Raw genomic sequence first — 20397 nt, 5'->3', positions numbered from 1 at the left:
GGTTCCATAGTGGGGAGGAAATTCACATTTCACTTGAAGGGAAAAGGATGGGAACATTTTCTCCCTTTGTGATTGAAAAAACTGGGAGAAGGAATTGGACCTATTAAGTTCTTCCTGAATCTTGTTTTTTTTAGATTCACCAAGGCTTAGCACAGTGAGAACATGTTCTGATTTGCTTGTATTTCTATCTATACAATAAACATAAAGTGGGTAAGTTTCAGATTTAGACATATTGATTTGTTGTTTTTTAAAGATTTTATTTATTTGAGAGACTGAGCAGAGTGAGAAAGGGAGCATGAAAGGGGGGGGGGCAGAGGGAGAGGGATAAGCTGACTCCCCACTGAGCAGGGAGCCTGACAAGGGGCTCCATCCCAGGACCCTGGGATCCTGACCTGAGCTGAAGGCAGACACTAGATACCCAGGTACCTTCCTTGACATGTTGATTTGGATTATGATAACCATAATTTAGATTATGATTTAAATTCCAGTGTACTTTGGAGGCTTTCTTTAAAAAAGTGATTACTGATGTATATGAGTACAATGAAAATCAGAGTTAATAAAACAGCTATAATTTGTTGATTTCTCAGTGCCAGGTGTGCCACACATTTATATGTGCTATTTTATTTTTTATTCTGGAATAGCTATTTCCATTTTACAAATGAGGAAAGTAGGAGGGAAGTTAAGGAACATATTGAGGTTGATCACACAGTGTCAATTAGTGATGGAATTGGGTTTCAAATCCAGATCTTTCAAGTTAAACTGTTTTATTAAAAACTGTTTATCATCCACATACTATGTACATAGCTACTGGGATAAAAACAATTTGGTAATAATATCTTAAGTTGTGAGTGATTTTTCACTGTAGTGTGAAGGAAGATAAAAAAAACCCCTTTAGATTTCTTTTGGCTGATTTTTCTTGTAACTTAATCTTTAAATTATAAATATTCTTAATCTATTTTGTACAGAGGCTGTTCCAGTCAACTCAGTCTATGTGATCCACTAAATCTTGAATAAGTTTGTAGCTGTAATATGTTTTATATAAGTTGTCATACACTTGAAGGAGTGAAAAAGAAAAAAACGGGTCATGACAGCTGGAAGCTGGGCTGTATTATCACTAAGGCCTTCGTGTTGCTATGAACTGGCTTGCCACACTACTGCTTAGGCTTGTAATTCCGCTGAAGATAAACAGTTGTATAGAACATCAACATTTGACAAAGCTCTGTGTCAGTGATGGATCAAGAGGAAAACAATACCACTCATAATTGTAGACAAAACATGAATGTTGTCCAAGCCACAAAAGACCAAGCATCCTTTCTCCTGGCTGATGAGTGATGGCTGCTTCTTAACCAGTTACAGCTTTAGATAAGATTTGCTGAGATGTCCAATAATAGAATTACTTTTACTTTTTGACAGCCTTCAATCCTGAGCAAAACTCTCTGCTCCCAAATTACCTAACAAGTCACAAACCCTATTAGTCTTTTCTAACACCTTAATACTGAGCTACCCCAGAGTTCCCTATGGTATGTATCAAGGATGTATCCCTTGATGCAATGAGTAATAAACCCAACTAGTTTAACCACAGTGGTGTTCCTGGTGGTCTTTGGAGGGCGTTACCAGGAGAAAGCTTGTTAGTATCTTTGACTCTTCAGTTTAATATCAAAAATATTATAGTCTCATCAGATAGTAAATATTAGAAATGATTAAATGTATACTTATATTTAATAAGTCTGATATTTTAGTTATGGCATGTATAATACATACTACCATTGTTTAAAAATATTACTCTGGTTACAAAACAATTTTAGAATTTATAATGGATGTTAAAGTGTTAAAGAGGGGCACTTGCGTGGCTCAGTCCATTAAGCATTGGACTCTATCAGCCAGCCAGCTTCTTGTGGCTTATTCCTGTTCAGGATTCCATCCACATTTAGTTCCCAGCACTTAAGAGTTTTGTCCTCAATGACTCCTTTCTTGCTATGCATCTAATTAATCAGTAAGTTTCATGGATATTTGAAAAAAAATTAAAAAAAAATCCCAAGGTCAATAAGGAAAGGACAGTTAAAAAAATGTTAGAATAATTTTATATCCATACAGAAAAAAAAAATTAAATCTTGATGACTCTTAATTTGCACCATTTGCAAAAATTAACTTGAAATGGGTCATAGACTTGACTATAAGAGAAAACTATAAAGCTTTTAAAAGAAAATGTAGAAGAAAGTATCTGTGCTCTTGGGTTAGGCAAAAATTTCCTACATAGGACACAAAGCACAATTGATACAAAAGGGATGAAAAATGAATTAGTAAATGAATTAATTGGACTTCATACAAATTAATTGGACTTCATACAAATTAAAAACTTTTGGTCTTTAGAAGACATCATCACATGGATGTTTACAGTAGCTTTATTCGTAATTGCTAAAACCTGGAAGCAACCATTTTTTTTTTTTAATTCATGAATGGATAAATATACTGTGATATATCCCAACAATACAATATTATTCAGTGCTAAAAAGAAATGCACCTCAAAGACATGAAAAGACATGGAGGAACCTTGAATACATATGAGTGAAAGAAGCTAATGTGAATAGGCTACATACTGTATGATTCCAACTGTTTTTCTGGAATAGGCAAAACTATGGAGGGAGTAAAAAGATCCATGGTAGCCAGGATTCAGAGTAGAGGGAGGAATGAATGAGATGGAACATAGGATTTGGGGGACAGTGAAGCTATTATGTATGAAACTGTACTGGTAGATAGATGTTGTTATACCTATGTTTAAGCCATAGAATGTATAACACCTAAACTGAACCATGATGTAAATTATGAACATTGGGTCATAATGATGTATTGATGTATGTTGATCAGTAGTAACAAATGTACCACTTTGGTGGGGATAATTAGGCTATGCATGAGTGAGGGCAAGGGGTATGTGGGAAATCTGTACCTTCTGCTCAATTGTGCTGTGAGCCTAAAACTCTAAAAAAAAAAAAAAAATTCTTAGTAGAAAAAAGTAAAAGTGCAAGTAAAAACCATAATCAGATACTATTACATATCCAATGACTTACATGTCAAAAATGGAATGACCAAGATCAAAATAGACTGAAAATACCCAGGGTTGGACAGGATATATAGAAATTGCAACCCTGATGCACTGTCAGTTGTGATGTAAAATGGTCTAGCTATGTTATACTTAGAGGAATAGTTTTGCAGTTTCTCAAAATGTTAAACATAAATATTATATATGACTCAGTAATTCCATTTCTAGGTGTGTATCTAACAGAACTCAAAGCATATGTCCATGCAAAACTGTACACAAATATTCATAGCAGCATTATTCATAAATAGCCCCCAGTTAGAAACAATCCAACTATCCAGTAATGGGTAAACAGTAAACTGATATTTCCATACAATGGAATACTACTTAGCAATTAAAAAAACACCTACTTAACTGATAGATGCAATTCAGAAACATTTTTAAGTGCAAGAAGCCAGACTACATATTGTATGATCCAATTACATGAAATTTCTACATTATTCAAACCATTATTCTTTCTACATAAAGACAAAACAGACCTGTTTTGTTACCTGAAGAGTTGTAGGAGTAACTGACTACAGAAGGACACAGGAATTTTCTGGATTTATGAAGGCATTAGAAAAAGTGATTGTGGTATTAATTGCACAACTGAATTTACCAAAACCTAGGGAGACTGTTCAGTAAAGTGAGTAAATGTTATAGCATATAAATTATTCCTCAATAGGAATAACATCTTATTAAGTTGAAAACAACTCAGGGCTTACTGAAGAATTATAGGGGGCACCTGGGTTGTTCAGTCGGTTAAGCATCTGCCTTTTGCTCAGGTCAAGATCCTGGAGCCTTGCAATGGGTTCCCTCTCAGACAGCCTGCTTCTCCCCCTCCCTCTGCCCTTTCCCCCCTTGTGCTCTCTTTCACTCATGCTCTCTCTTGCTCACACTCGCTCTTAAATAAAATCTTAAAAGGAATTAATGAGTCCATATTGATAATAAGCTGATAGATACATGTGGAAGAAGGAGGGGCTCATAGAATAGAGTGTCAATTGGTAAATATGCAGGGAGTGGTGGAAATGAAAAATTAGAATTTTGTAGCCATCTAGATTGAAAGATTGGATCAATTAAAAATCACCAATTGATTCTAAATCCAGGAAATTTTGATTAGGAGCAGTGTTTGCATGGTCTAAATGTATCTCCCTATGGGCTGCTTATTACAAGGGAATAGTGAAGAAATCAGCATGTAGAACAGGCAATCAAAAGTAATATCATTAGACAAACCATGAGAGACTCCTAACTCTGGAAAACAAAGGGTTGTGGAAGGGGAGGTAGGTGGGGGGATGGGGTAGCTGGGTGACAGGCACTGAGGAGGGCACTTCATGGATGAGCACTGGGTGTTCTATATTAGCAAATTGAATTTAAATTAAAAAAAATCACCAATGAAGGACAAATGGACATGTGTGTCTTTATATTGTTGATATTTTGAAAGGACACATCACCACCTAAGTAGTATTTCACCTGAGAATGCATAAGCTAAATTTAGGTTAAAAAGATACATTAGATGGGGCACCTGGGTGGCTCAGTCAGTTGCGTGTCTGCTTTTGGCTCAGGTCATGATCCCCAGGGTCCTGGTATTGAGCCCCGAGTCAGGCTCCTTGCTCATCAGGAAATCTGCTTCTCCCTCTCCCTCTGCTGCTTCCTCGCTTGTGTGCTCCTGCACGTGCATTCTTATTCTTTCACTCCCTCTCTCAGGTAAATAAATAAAGTCTTTTTTTTTTTTTTTTTAAGATTTATTTATTCATGAGAGACTGAGAGAAAGGCAGAGACATAGGCAGAGGGAGAAGCAGGCTCCCTGTGAGGAGCCTAATGCGGGACTCCATCCCAGGATCCTGGGATCATGACCTGAGCCAAAGGCAGACATTCAACTGCTGAGCCACCCAGACGTCCCAAATAAATAATATCTTTAAAAAAAAAAATTAGGCAAACCCTGAAAGGGGAAGTGTGGATATTAGGTGAGCCATATGAAAAAAACAAGGTTATAAAAGACCAAGGAAGGTTGTGGAAATGTTCCAAATTAAGAAAGGCTAATGACACATGACCTAGACTGGATCTTGAGCTGGAGAGAGAGAAAAATAAACTGTAAAGGACACTGTTAGGTCATTTGGCAAAATTGGAACACAGACAGTAGATTAGATTAAAAAAATCCGTGTTGCTGAAGTCGATAATTCTGTTGAGGTCTGTAAGAACCTAATTTGACGCCTGATGGTTCAGTGGTTGAATGTTTGCCTTTGACTCAGGGCCCCAGACTCCCAGGATCAAGTCCCACATTGCGCTCTTTGTGTGGAGGCTGCTTCTCCCTCTCACTATGTCTCTGCCTCTCTCTGTCATAAATAAATAAAATCCTAAAAAAAAAAGAACAACCTAATTCTTAATACACACTTGAGTGTTGAGGGGTAAAGGGTCCTCATGTATGTAATTCACCCCCTGAAAAATTTTAGAGAAAATTGTATATGTAGAGAATATGCTTGTGTGTCCAAAGAACAAAGCAAGTTGTGCAAAATCTTAATAGAAAATATGTAAAGAATAAATGGGTGTTCACTGTGCTGTTATTATTTTAAGATTTTATTTGAGGGAGAGAGAGAGAGAGAGCGAGCGTGCTGCGCATGAGCAGGGTGAGGGGAACAGAGGCAGAGGGAGCAGTGGATTCTTTGCTCAGCAGGGAGCCCAATGCAGCACTCCCATCCCTGGACCCTGGGATCATGACCTGGGCTGAAGGCAGATGTTTAACTGACTGAGCCACACAGACACCCTATTCGAGCTATTCTTATTGTAACTTTTTTTTTGTTAAGTTTGAAATTACCTCCAAATAGTTAAACACAAGTGAAAAAACCCAAAACTTAAAAAAAAAAAAAAAAGTGCTTTGACTTATGGATCAAAGTGTCAAAGTGTGCGTGCGTGTGAGAGAGAAAATGATAGTTGTGCTTATTTTTTATTTTCACATATTTTAATGTATGTCCTAGGTTTTCACGGTAGTTGGGAGAGAAGCCAGCATGTGTATTTTGGTCAGTCTTACTTGAATTTTTCAATTTGGTAAGTGAAATTGAATAATACTAAATGTGGGCTAAGCCTGTATGTTGTTAATTATCCTAAAAATACTGTGATATAGCTGTGCTCATTGATTTTTTTTTTTTTTTTTTTTTTTTTTTTTTTAGTATCTGCAAAATGGCTGATAATTTGGATGAATTTATTGAAGAGCGAAAAGCCAAACTGGCCAAAGATAAAGCAGAATTGGAAAGTGATCCACCGTACATGGAAATGAAGGTAAAGTTGTTAATTTTTTTTCCAACATATTTCATTAAAATTGTCTCTGAAGATTAGTTTTGTGTAGGTGCAAAACATCCTTTTCAATGAGTGAGAATCTTCTGTTTCATACTTTTGTTTGGGTGTCCTGTCACTCTGAGTCCGAAAGCCTAATTCTGGACAAGATTGAATTGATTATGAATGAAGTTTTTCTGTTGTGTTTTGTATGTCACAGTTTTTTCTCTCCTATTAGGGTTTAATTAATAATTGCTGTGCTAGAAGTGGTTCACTACTAGTAAAAGGAATTTTCATAATGTAGATATAAAAATAAGTTCTCATACTATATGTATTCTAGGTGAAAAGTACTTCAATAAATCAGCTCTTAAATTTTTAATATACAAAAGTGAATTTATTGGAATAGTTTATTTTGGTATACTTTTCAGATTAGAATTTGTTCAAGTGTTTTTTTTTTGTTTTTTTTTTTAATTTTTATTTATTTATGATAGTCACACAGAGATAGAGAGAGAGAATGGCAGAGACATAGGCAGAGGGAGAAGCAGGCTCCATGCACCGGGAGCCCGACGTGGGATTCGATCCTGGGTCTCCAGGATCGCGCCCTGGGCCAAAGGCAGGCGCTAAACCGCTGCGCCACCCAGGGATCCCTGTTCAAGTGTTTCTGAAAGCAATGTTTGAAAAAGACTTCTTAAGCTTTCCTAATTTTGATGAAAGAATGATCGATCCATTTAGTAAATACTTATTAAGACTATGCTAGGTACTATGCTAAGCTCTATTATGGCACTAATCTAGACAGATGTGGCACCTTCTCTCTTGAGCTCAGTATATTGATAAAATATAGGATATGAATTAATCTTGCCCATCATATAGTCCATTGTAATCAGAGTAACCATATATATTGGCTTGATAACATAATCCTGGTTTAACTGTTGCCCTATGTCTCATCTGGTTTAGCATGTGTCTTGGGCAAAGGTATAGGCATCTGGTTGACATGATAAGTAATATGGACAGTCTAATTATGAGGGACTTTTACTTACATAGCTAACATTTATTTTGTGCTAATTATGGAAAGTCTTAGTCTTTATTTTTATTTTATTTTATTCTATTTATCTTTATAATTCCAGTATAATTAATATGCAATATTATATTAGTTTCTGGTGTACAATATAGTGATTCAGCAATTGTATACATTATTCAGGGCTCATCGTTCTAAGTATACTCCTAATGCCCTTCATCTTCATCTAACTCTCCTCTGGCAATCACCAGTTTTCCAAACTTAAGAGCCTGTTTTTGTCTTTTTTCTTTGTTTCCTTAAATTCCATATATGAGTGAAATCATATGGTATTTGTCTTTCTCTGATTGACTTACTTAGTACAGTAGCCTTTAGATTCATCCATGTTGTTGCAAATGGCAAGAGTTCATTCTTTTTTATGGCTGAGCAATACTGCATTGTGTGTATATGTATATGTATATATGTATGGATAGATGCTTGGATTGCTTTCATATCTTGCTATTATAAATAATAATGCAAAAAACATATGGTTGCACATATCCTTTTGAATTCACTTTTTTCATTTTCTTTGGGAAAATACCCAGTAGTAGAAATACTGGATCATATAGTAAATAAATAAATAAATAAATTTATTTATAGATTTTATTTATTCATGAGAGACACACACAGAGAGAGACAGAGACACAGGCAGAGAGAGAAGCAGGCTCCATGTAGGGAGCCTGACGTGGGACTCGATCCCAGGTCTCCAGGATCAGGCCCTGGGCTGAAGGTGACCATAAACTGAGCCACCTGGGCTGTCCATACAGTAATTTTATTTTTAATTTTCTGAGGAACTTCCATATTGTATTCCACCAGTGGAATACACTGCACCAGTTTGCACTTCCATCAAGAGTGCATGAGGATTCTTTTCTCCATATGCTTGCCAACATTTGTTTTTTGTGTGTTTTTGATTGTTGCCATTCTGACAGGTGTAAAGTGATATCTCATTGAGGTTTTTTTTTTTTTTTCTTTCTCATTGAGGTTTTGATTTGCACTGTGGTTCCATACAAATTTTAGGATTATTCTATTTCTGTGAAAAACATTGTTGGTATTTTGATAGAAATTGCATTGAATCTGTAGATTGCTTTGGGAAGTATGGATATTTTAACAATGTTCATTCTTCCAGTGCATGAGCATGAAATATTTAACCATTTGTTCATGTTGTCTTCAATTTCTTTCATCAGTGTTTTATAGTTTTTACACATAGGTCTTTAACCTATGGTTAAGTTTATTCCTGGATCTTTTATTATTTGGTGCAGTTATAAATGGAATTATTTTCTTGATTTCTGCTTCATTATTAGTGTGTAGAAATGCAACAGGTATCTGTATATTGATTTTTTTTTAATCCTATGACTTAACAGGATTTATTTATCAGTTCTAGTACTTTTTTGGTGGAGACTTTAGGGTTTTCTATACATAGTATTATATCATCTGCAAATAGTGAAAGTTTTACTTCTTCCTTTCCAATTTGGATGACTTATTTCTTGTGTGATTGCTGTGGCTAGGACTTCCAGTATTATGTTAAATAAAACTGGTAAGAGTGGACATCCTTGTTTTGTTCCTGATATTAGGGGAAAAGTTCTCAATTTTACTCTGTTAATGTTGTTAGCTGTGGGTTCTTCACATATGGCTTTTATTATATTGAAGTATGTTCCCTCTAACTTCTTTGGTGAGAGTTTTTATCATGAATGGATATTGTACCTTGTCTCAAATGCTTTTACTGCATCTATAGAAATGATCATGTTTTATCCTTTCTCTTGCTGATTTTGTCAATCATGTTGATTGATTTGTGACTGTTGAACTACCCTTGCATCCCAGAAATAAATCCCACTTGGTCATAGTGAATAATTTTTTTAAATGTATTGTTAGATTTGTGTGCCCATATTTCATTAAGGATTTTTGCATCTATGTTAATCAGAGGGCCTGTAATTCTTTTTCTTTATATTGCCTTTATTTGATTTTGATATTAGGGTAAGGCTGGCCTCAATAAATTTGGAAGCTTTCCTTCCTCCTCCAATTCTTTTTTTTTTTTTTTTTTGGAATAGTTTGAGAATAGGTATTAACTCTTCTTTAAAATGTTTGGTAGAATTCACCTGTGAAGCCATCTGGTCCTGGATTTTTGTTTTTTGGCAGTTTTTTGATTACTGATTCAGTTTCATTGCGGGGAATTGGTCTGTACAGATTTTCTGTGTCTTTCCGATTCATATTTGTAACATATTGTTTCTAGGAATTTATCCATTTTTTCTAGGTTGTCTAATATGTAGGTATATAATTTTTCATATTCTTTTATAAGCTTTTGTATTTCTGTGGTATTGGTTATTTCTCCTCTTTCATTTTTGATTTTGTTTGAGCCTTTTTTGGTGAGTCTACCTAAAGGTTTATCAGATTTTGTTGATCTCTTCTTTTCTCTTCTCTTCTCTTCTCTTTTCTCTTCTCTTCTCTTCTCTTCTCTTCTCTTCTCTTCTCTTCTCTTCTCTTCTCTTCTCTTTTCTTTCTTTTCTTTCTTTCACAAAGAACCAGCTTCTGGTTTCATTGATCTGTTGTTTTTTAGTTTCTATTTCACTTAATTCTGCTCTAATCTTTATTTTCATCTTTCTACTGGTTTTGGATTTTGTTCTTTAGCCCTTTAGATGTAAGGTTAAGTTATTCTTTTGAGATTTTTCTTCTTGAGGTAGGCGTTCATTGCTTATAAATTGCTTTTTAGAACAGCATTTACTGTGTTACAAAGATTTTGGTCCGTTATGTTTTCATTTTCATTTGTCTCCATGTATTTTTTATAAATAAATAAATAAATAAATAAATAAATAAATAAATAAAAATATTTATTTATTTATTTATTTATTTATTTATTTATTTATTTATTTATGAATGATAGTCACAGAGAGAGAGAGGCAGAGACACAGGCAGAGGGAGAAGCAGGCTCCATGCAGAGAGCCTGACGTGGGACTTGATCCCGGGACTCCAGGATCATGCCCTGGGCTGCAGGCAGCGCTAAACCGCTGTGCCACCGGGGCTGCCCTATGGTTGTTTTTATAATTCTTTATTCCTTCCTTCCCTTGCTGTCTTGTGGTTTGATGGGCTTTGTTTAGTGATATTCTTGTATTCCTTTCTCTCTTTTTTTTTTTTTTTTTTGGTGTATCTATTAGTGTTTTTTTTTTTTTTTTTTAAAGATTTTATTTATTCATGAGAGACACAGAGAAGCAGAGACATAGGCAGAGGGAGAAGCGGGCTCCTTGCTGGGAGCCTGATGTAGGACTCGATCCCCAGACCTGGGATCACGCCCTGAGCTGAAGGCAGATGCTCAACCACTGAGCCATCCAGGTGTCCCTCTATTAGTGGTTTATGATTTGTGGTTACCATTAGGTTTATATATAACATTTTATGCAAATAGCAGTCTATATGAAGTTAATGATTGCTTAAGTTTGAATCCATTATAAAAGCACTAAATTTTTACTTCCTTCTCCCTCATGTTTTAGGTATATGGTGTCATATTTTACATTCTTTTATTTTGTGAATCCCATTACTGATTTTTATAGATCATTTGATTTTACTACTTTTGTGCCTTAACCTCTGTACTGGTTTTATAAAGGATTATTATTCTGTCTTACTATGTTTATATGTACCTGTGAAATTTGTTCCTTTCCTACTTTTCTTATTCCTGCTTTGATCTTTCTTTTCGACTCAAAGAATCTCCTTTAACATTTCTTATAAGGCTGGTTTAGTGGTCATGAATTCCTTTAAATTTTGCTTGTCTGGAAAACTCTCTCTTTCCTTCTATTCTGAATGATAGCCTTACTGGGTAGAGTTTTCTTTATTTCAGGTGTTTTCCTTTCATGGATAAGGCTTAGTCTTAAGAGGCTACATTTATGATTGACGTGAATCTATGAGATAAATACTGTTGTTATGCTCATTTTCTAAATGAGTAAACTGAGGAGGTTATAGAATTAGTCGAAGTAGGCTTTGATTCCTGATATCCTGCTGTATGTAGTGCTTACTCTCTTAACCATCATATTACATTGCCTTCTTTCTAGTAGCTGCTCTGGTCAAGGAGTTGTGTCAAGGACTTTATATGTATTATTTTATTTAATCATGATATCCCTGTTAAGTAAGTAGAATATTTTTGTTTTACAGATCAAGAAAGTGAAGCTCAAAGGGGTTAAGTAATTCTTCTAGGTGCATACAGTGGTGGATTCATGATTGGAACCATCATATGTTCAGCCCCAAAGTCTATGGGTTTAACAACTCTCCACTTAGTACAATCTTACAGTGTTTGGAAAGGGTATTACAAAGTCTTAAATATAATTTTATTATAATTTCTCATATTAAATAGTATGTAAATCAGATTTTTAAAAAAAGATTTTATTTATTTATTCATGAGAGAAACAGAGAGAGGCAGAGACACAGGCAGAAGGAAAAGCAGGCACCATGCAGGGATCCCAATGCAGGCCTTGATCCCGGTACTCCAGGATCACACCCTGAGCCAAAGGCAGATGCTCAACTTGCTCTGCCACCCAGGTGTCCCAATCATGATCTTTTAAGTCTTAATTCAAGTATCACTGCTCAGTCAAGTCTTTCAGTCCCTCTTGCATCATTTATGGCCCTTCTTACCATGCTCTAGTGTTTTCCCCATAGATCTTACCACTTACTCTCTACGTATTACCATAGTTTAATTACATATTGTGTTTATTGTTTGTCCCTTCAGTAGTTTGAACTCCATGATTGCAGAGATTCTCATGTTTTTTTCATTTGTGTTTCTAGTGCCTAGGAACTATGTATAGGAACTTAGTGAATATTTGTTGGTAAATGAATTCTTATATTTAATTAGAATTTATTGCATTTATTACAGTATTAAATACTTTTGGTTAATTCCTCAAACTTCACATTTAAATTTCTTCCATGATGTATTGTGTAATTTTGTCAAGTCATTTAATTAAAGTATTGAGATAGAGTGTGTATTTTGTGGATTTTTCCCTTTACTTTTGTAAACATAATGTCTCTTTCAGGGAAAGGCATCAGAGAAGTTTTCTGAAAACAGTAAACTATTAATCTCCATGGCTAAGGAAAACATACCACCAAACAGTCAACACACCAGGAGTTCTTTAGGTATGTCATTAGGTATACTGAATTGATTTTAAAGTATTCTTAGCTTTCTTGTGAAAGAGGTTTGTCTTGTCAGAAAAAATTTCTTTGGAATCCCAGTATCTCTTTGTTTTCTGGAATCTTACTGTCTGTATGACTACTGTCTGCAAAGGAAATATAATGCATACTGAGAACCATTTACCCTTTTTTTTTTTTTTTTTAAAGATTTTATTCATAGAGATGCAGAGAGAGAGAGAGAGAGAGAGAGGCAGAGACACAGGCAGAGGGAGAAGCAGGCTCCATGCAGAGTGGGACTTGATCCAGGGTCTCCAGATCACGCCCTGGGCTGCAGGCAGCGCTAAACCCCTGTGCCACCGGGGCTGCCCCCATTTACCCTTTTTAAATGATATTCCCTTATAATCTATGGAAATCATAATAGCATGTATAACATAAGCAAAATTAATTGAAAAATTTGAGTGAAATTTATGTATCTGTGAGAGATAGGCACCCCGAAAATGGAGGACTTTTATTTAGAAACCAGGGATACTTAAGAGGATACAAAATGCTATTTGGTGAATGACCATTTTAATTATTGATTACTACATTAGAATTTTACAGAAGTTAATATTGCAGCTATACTGAGTTTTTGAATATGGTTTGCTATGAAAATATGTAGAGATTTTTTTGAAGTACAATACATATTATGTTATCATTATATATTAATTGTTAATATAATGTTATTATATATTATATTGTGTCATTAATTTCAGGTGTACAACTTGCTGGTTCAATAATTCTATACATTACTCATTGCTCATCATGATAAATATAGTTATCATACAACATTATTGAAGTATGACTATTTCCTATGCTGTAGTTTTCATCTTTGTGACTTATTTTTAATTGCAAGTTTGGATTTTTACCTATTTTACCTGTCCCCCTCATCCACCTCACCTTTGGCAACTACCACTTTGTTGTACTTAAGAATCTTTCTTTCCATTTGTTTTTTTAGATCGACATGTTAAGTGAAATCATATGGTATTTGTCTTTCTCTTTCTGACTTATTTCACTTACCACAGAACCTGCTAGGTCCATCCATGTTGTCTCAAGTAGCAAGATATTATTCTTTTTTATGGCTAATATTCTATTTCATATATGTAACCATATTTTTAAAATATATTTGCTATTTATGGACACTGGGTTGCTTTCATATCTTGTTATTGTAAATAATGATGCAATAAATTTAGGGATGATATATCTTTCAAATTAATGTTTTTATTTTGTTTGGTTAAATAACCAGTGGTGAAATTACTGGGTCATATGTTTAATATTTTGAGCTATCTCCATTTTGTTTTCTATGGTGGCTACACCAGTTTGCATTTCCACCAGCAGTGCATGAGGGTTCCTTTTTCTCCACAAGCTTTTTCTCCTCTTCTCCACTTGTTCCTTGTTTTTGGTTATAGCCTTTCTGCCAGGTATAAGGTTGTGATTTGTATTTCCTTCCTGATTAGTGGTGATGAAAAATCTTTTCATGTGTCTCTTGGTCATCTTTTATGTCTTCTTTGAAAAATGTCTGTTCCTATTTTCAGTCCCCTCTCCCCTGTTTTAAGATTTTTAAATTTATTCATGAGAGAGACAGAGAGTTAGAGACAAAGGCAGAAGGAGAAGCAGGCTCCCTGCTCAGAGCCTGATGTGGGACTCAATTCCCTGGGATCACGACCTGAGCCAAAGGCTGATGCTCAGCCACTGAGCTACCAAGGTGCCCCTTCAGCCCATTTTTAAACTCTGTTATTTGTTTTTTTGGTGTTGAGTTATGTAAGTTCTTTATATATTTCTGATATTAAACCCTTTACTGGATGAATCAATTGCAAATATCTTCTCCTGTTCAGTGGATTGTCTTGTTGTTCTGTGGATGGTTTCCTTTGTTGTGCAAAAGCTTTTTATTTTAGTGTAGTCCCAATATTTTATTTTTGCTTTTTTTTTTTTTTTTAAGATTTTATTTACTTATCATGAGAGATACACAGAGAGAGGCAGAGACCTAGGCAGAGGGGCTCCTTGCATGGAGCCTGGTGTGTGTGTGTGTGTGTGTGTGTGTGTGTGTGTGTGAGAGAGAGAGAGAGAGAGAGAGAAAGAGAGAGAGGCAGAGACCTAGGCAGAGAGGCTCCTTGCATGGAGCCTGATGTGTGTGTGTGTGTGTGTGTGTGTGTGTGTGTGTGAGAGAGAGAGAGAGAGAGAGAAAGAGAGAGAGGCAGAGACCTAGGCAGAGAGGCTCTTTGCATGGAGCCTGATGTGGGACTCGATCCTGGATCCTGGGATCACGCCCTGAGCCAAAGGCAGACGCTCAACTGCTGAGCCACCCAGGCATCCCTTGCTTTTGTTTTCTTGCTTTAGGAGAACTATATAGAAAAATTTTGCCAAGACCAACGTCAAAGAGATTATTGCCTTTGTTTTCTTCTAGCAATTTATGGTTTCGGGTCTCACATTTAGGTCTCAATCCATTTTGAATTTGTTTTTATGTATGGTGTAAGAAAGTCATCCAGTTTCATTCTTTTGCATGTAGCTGTCTAGTTTTCCTGACACTATTTATTGAAGAGATTATCTTTTCCTCATTGTATATTCTTGCCTTCTTTGTTTTGTTTTGTATATTTTTTTATTGGAGTTCGATTTCCCAACATATAGCATAACACCCAGTGCTCATCCTGTCAAGTGCCCTCCTCAGTGCCAGTCACCCAGTCACCCCATCCCCCTGCCCACCTCCCCTTCCACTACCCCTTGTTTGTTTCCCAGAGTTAGGAGTCTCTCATGTTGTCACCCTCACTGATATTTCCCACTCATTTTCTCTCCTTTCCCCTTTATTCCCTTTCACTATATTTTATATTCCCCAAATGAATGAGACCATATAATGTTTGTCCTTCTCCGATTGACTTACTTCATTCAGCATAATACCCTCCAGTTCTATCCACGTTGAAGCAAATGGTGGATATTTGTTGTTTCTAATGGCTGAGTAATATTCTATTGTATACATAGACCACATCTTCTTGATCCATTCATCTTTCGATGGACACAGAGGCTCCATCCACAGTTTGGTTACTGTGGACATTGCTGTTATAAACATTGGGGTGCAGGTGTCCTGCCGTTTTACTGCATCTGTATCTTTGGGGTAGATCCCCAGCAGTGCAATTGCTGGGTCGTAAGGTAGTTCTATTTTAACTCTTTGAGGAACTTCCACACAGTTTTCCAGAGTGGCTGTACCAGTTCACATTCCCACCAACAGTGCAAGAGGGTTCCCCTTTCTCCACATCCTCTCCAGCATTTGTGGTTTCCTGTCTTGTTAATTTTCACCATTCTCACTGGTGTGAGGTGGTATCTTATTGTGGTTTTGATTTGTATTTCCCTGATAGCAAGTGATACGGAGCATTTTCTCATGTGCTTGTTGGCCATGTGTATGTCTTCTTTGGTGAAATTTCTGTTTGTGTCTTTTGCCCATTTCATGATTGGATTGTTTGTTTCTTGGGTGTTGAGTTTAATAAGTTCTTTATTGATCTTGGATACTAGCGCTTTATCTGACATGTCATTTGCAAATATCTTCTCCCATTCTGTAGGTTGTCTTTTAGTTTTGTTGACTGTTTCTTTTGCTGTGCAGAAGCTTTTTATCTTGATGAAGTCCCAATAATTCATTTTTGCTTTTGTTTCCCTTGCTTTATAGATGTATCTTGTTGCCTCCTTTGTTATAGGTTAATTGAACCTATAAGTGTTGGTTTAGTTCTAGGCTATCTATTCTGTTGCATTTCTCCATGTCTCTACTTTAGTCTAGTACCATACTGCTTTGGTGACTACAGCTTTGTAGTATATCTTGAAATCTGGGATTGTGATACCTTCAGCTTTGTTCTTTCTCAAGATTCCTTTGACTATTCAGGCTCTTATTATTTATTTATCTGAGAGAGAGCATGAGAATGCATGCAAGTGTGAGCAGGGGGGAGGGCAGAGGGATAGAATCTCAAGCAGATTTCCTGCTGAGTGTGGAACTTGATGCGGGGCTTGATCCTAGGACCCTGAGATCATGACTTGAGCTGAAATCAAAAGTCCAGTGCCCAACCAACGAGCCACCTAGGTGCCCCCAAGCTCTTTTTAAATTTTAGTATTTAGAAAAGCTCTTTTATCTCTAAGGACCCCAGTTTCCTTATCTGTAACATAAAAATTTGGGTAATCTTCTAGCCTGAAATTTTTATGAATTGAAATTTTTTTTTTAAGAATTTATTTATTCATGAGAATACACAGAGAGGAGGGGGAGGGGCAGAGACACAGGCAGAGGGAGAGGCAGGCTCCATGCAGGGAGCCTGAGGTGGGACTCCATCCTGGGTCTCCAGGACCACACTCTGGGCTGTAGGCGGTGCTAAACCGCTGAGCTACCCCAGCTGCCCTGAATTGAAATTTTGATTGTTGCAAGAGATAATTTTACAAAAGTTTAATAGTAGATTATTTTACACAGTAAGGTTAGACAGACTCTGAAATTCTGAGTTACAGCTTGCTCTGGATTGTATCTGTCATGCCTTTGTGACCTGGCACAGGTTATTTAAGCTATTTTCTTAAGACGGCATCTATCTTAAAAGGTTATTGTGGCGTTAATTGAATACATATGAAAAGACGACTGGCACATAATTGGTGCACAATAAATATTTATTTTGTGACCTTCTATTTTTTAATATAGATTTTTGAGAATTAAGAATTGAAGAATTATTCTTTATTATATGAACAAATGATGGAGAATTTAAAGTCTAAAGACCATGACCTCTACTTATTCCTTAATTGGTGTTCCTTTGGGCTATGTCCTTTGCCTTTGCATTTCCTACATTCTCTGGCTGACCTCATCCACTCATAGGCATTATATATCATCAGTGTATTCATGACTCCTAAATCCATATTCCAATCCAATTTTTAATTACATTCCTGACCCATATATCTAATTATTTTTTTATTTTTTTTTAAATTTTATTTATTTATTCATAGACACACAGAGAGAGGTAGAGACACAGGAAGAGGGAGAAGCAGGCTCCATACAGGGAGCCCGATGCGGGACTCAATCCAGGGTCTCCAGGATCACACCCCAGGCTGCAGGCAGCGCCAAACCGCTGCGCCACTGGGGCTGCCCTATATCTAATTTTCTATTGGATGTCTATACTTGGATGTTGTGGGCTCAGAATTCGCATGTGCAAGATTACCTTTACTCTTCTCAAACTTTTTGGTATTTTGGTGAGATGTTTGCCTAGTCATCCTTGACTCCTATCGTCCCTTTGCCTCCCACAACAAGTAATTACGCAAGTTCAGTTGATTCTACTGCTTAAATTTAAAAATAGGTTTATTTTTCTCTAATCCCACAAACATTATTTTATGCAGGCCTATGCTGTCTCTAAGATTTTTTTTCTAGTATTGTTTGTTTTATGGTTTAGCCCCCCTCCCGCTAAGTCTCTGCATTGCCCTTCATAATATTTTCAAAAAACAAATAGGATCATGTTAGTCCTGCACAACTCCAATGTATTCTTGTTTCCTGTATAGTAATTTTATCCTTTTATTACTTTTCCCAGATTGTGCTGGTTATTTATGCCTTCTGCCCTGTTGCATTGGTTCTCCCCTTAAAGTGTAGTTTTTTTTAAAATATCTTTTTTATTTATTCATGAGAGACACAGAGGGAGGCAGAGACACAGGCAGAGGGAGAAGCAGGCTCCCCATGGGTAGCCCAGTGCAGACTCGATCCTGGGACCATGGGACCATGCCTTGAGCCAAAGGCAGATGCTCTACCACTGAGCCACCCAGGCATCCCTAAAATGTAGTTTTGAACTTACTCAACTGTCTCTTGTACTGCAATGGTATGCCATTGTATATTTGCTGCCTAGCACAGTGCTTGGCACATTAGTGTTTAAAGAAGATTTTTGAATGAATGAAGGTCCCCATTGCAAAAATAAACTATTCTGTTTGTTATGTAGAATTTAGGTTTCATAAGAATGTTTGTTTTTGCCAACTGAAGCAATAATTATTTTTGCACATTGAATCTTATTAGAGAATAATATATAACTTGATTAATTTTATAACATCAGCATTCAGTTACTGACTTGCTTGAATAATTGTGGCCTTAAAATTAGACCAAAGATACATGAAAAGATGCTCAGCATCACTAGTCATCAGGAAAATGCAAATTAAAACTACCTAGAGATCACCTCATGTCTGTTAGAGTGGCCATCATAAAAAAGACGGAGATAACAAATGCTGACATGGAACTCTTGCACACTGTTGGTGAGTTGAAGGCATTATGCTCAGTGAAGTAAGTCAGAGAAAGACAGATATTGCATGATCATTTGGAATCTAAGCAAACAAAACCAAACTCAGAAAAAGGGACCAGACTTGTGGTAGGTGAATAGTGGGGGCAGAGAGTATAGGGATCCCTGGGTGGCGCAGTGGTTTGGCGCCTGCCTTTGGCCCAGGGCGCGATCCTGGAGACCCGGGATCGAATCCCACGTCGGGCTCCCGGTGCATGGAGCCTGCTTCTCCCTCTGCCTCTCTCTCTCTCTGACTATCATAAATAAATAAAAAAATAAAAAAAAAATAAAAAAAAAAGAAACTAAAAAAAAATAAAAAAAAAACCCCAAAAAACAAAAGGTTTGAATTTCCAGTTATGATATAAATAAGTGCTAGGGTTTAAAAATAAACAGAATGGAAGAAGATATTTGCAAATGACATATCAGATAAAGGGCTAGTATACAATATCTATAAAGAACTTATCAAACTCAACACCCAAAGAACAAATAATCCAGTCAAGAAATGGGCAGAAAACATGGACAGACATTTCTCCAAAGAAATGGCCAACAGATACATGAAAAAATGCTCAGCATCACTTGGCATTAGGGAAATACAAATCAAAACCACAATGAGGTATTACCTCACACCAGTCAGAATGGCTAAAATAAACAGGAAATAACAGATGTTGGCAAGGATGTGGAGAAAGGGGAACCCTCCTGCATGGGTGGTGGGAATGCAAGCTAGTGCAGCAACTCTGGAAAACAGTATGGAGGTTCTTCAGAAAATTGAAAATAGAGCTACCCTACAACCAACAATTACACTACTGGGTATTTACCCCAAAGATAAAAATGTAGTGATCTGAAGGGGCACCTGCACCCCAATGTTTATAGCAGCAATGTCCACAACAGCCAAACTATGGAAGGAGCTCAGATATCTATTGACAGATGAATGGATAGTGAAGATACACATACACACACAATGGACTATTACTCAGCCATCAAAAAAATGAAAATTTGCCATTTGCAATAACGTGGATGGAACTAGAGGGTATTTTACTAAGTGAAATAAGTCAATCAGAGAAAGACCATTATCATATGATCTCACTCATAAGTGGAATTTAAGAAACAGAACAGAGGATCATAGAAGAGAGGAAAAAATAGATGAAATCAGAGGAGACAAACCATAAGAGACTATTAATCATAGGAAACAAACTGAGGGGATGGAACATTAAGGAGGGCATGTGATATAATGAGCACTGGTCACTATCTAAGACTGATGAATCACTGACCTCTACCTCTAAAACTAATAATATATATTAATTGAATTTAAGTAAAAATAAATAAGTGAATACATATATAGTAGGGAAATAATGTATAGCATGATGATTATAGCTAACATTGCTGTGTGATGTATAGGAAATTTGTTGAGAGGAAGTCCTAAGAGTTCTCATCAGAAGGAAAAGGTTTTTCTTTTTTTGACTTTTCATTGTATCTAAACCAGAAGATGGATGTTAGCAGAACCTATTGTGATAGTTATTCCACAGTATATATAAATCAGTCAAGCTGTATGCCTTAAGATTACACATTAATAGATAGCAATTATTTCTCAGTAAAACTGGAAAGAAATTAGTTCAAAT

At 36.3% G+C, this 20397-nt stretch overlaps 1 protein-coding gene across 34 annotated transcripts in view; it reads left to right on the top strand.

Annotated features, from left to right (window-relative positions):
• Positions 1 to 20397, top strand: part of CSPP1 (centrosome and spindle pole associated protein 1) — a 180812-nt gene that overhangs the window by 2225 nt on the left and 158190 nt on the right. For 27 of the 34 annotated variants that reach the window (XR_012020084.1, XR_012020083.1, XR_012020082.1 and 24 more), the window contains exons 2-3: positions 6238 to 6346; positions 12395 to 12494. Coding sequence is in view for 26 of the 34 variants with exons in the window: in XM_072804367.1 (XP_072660468.1) it covers positions 6248 to 6346; positions 12395 to 12494 (199 nt within the window). In the remaining 8 variants the exon portion in view is untranslated. Of the gene's footprint in view, positions 1 to 134; positions 211 to 6045; positions 6116 to 6237; positions 6347 to 12394; positions 12495 to 20397 lie in introns of all 34 variants that reach the window. The other 7 variants (XM_072804376.1, XM_072804375.1, XM_072804360.1 and 4 more) reach the window with 2 other exon arrangements.

This window comes from Canis lupus, chromosome 28, assembly GCF_048164855.1.
Source record: "Canis lupus baileyi chromosome 28, mCanLup2.hap1, whole genome shotgun sequence".
Taxonomy (NCBI): Eukaryota; Metazoa; Chordata; class Mammalia; order Carnivora; family Canidae; genus Canis; species Canis lupus.
This window is presented reverse-complemented; position numbering and strand designations above follow the sequence as displayed.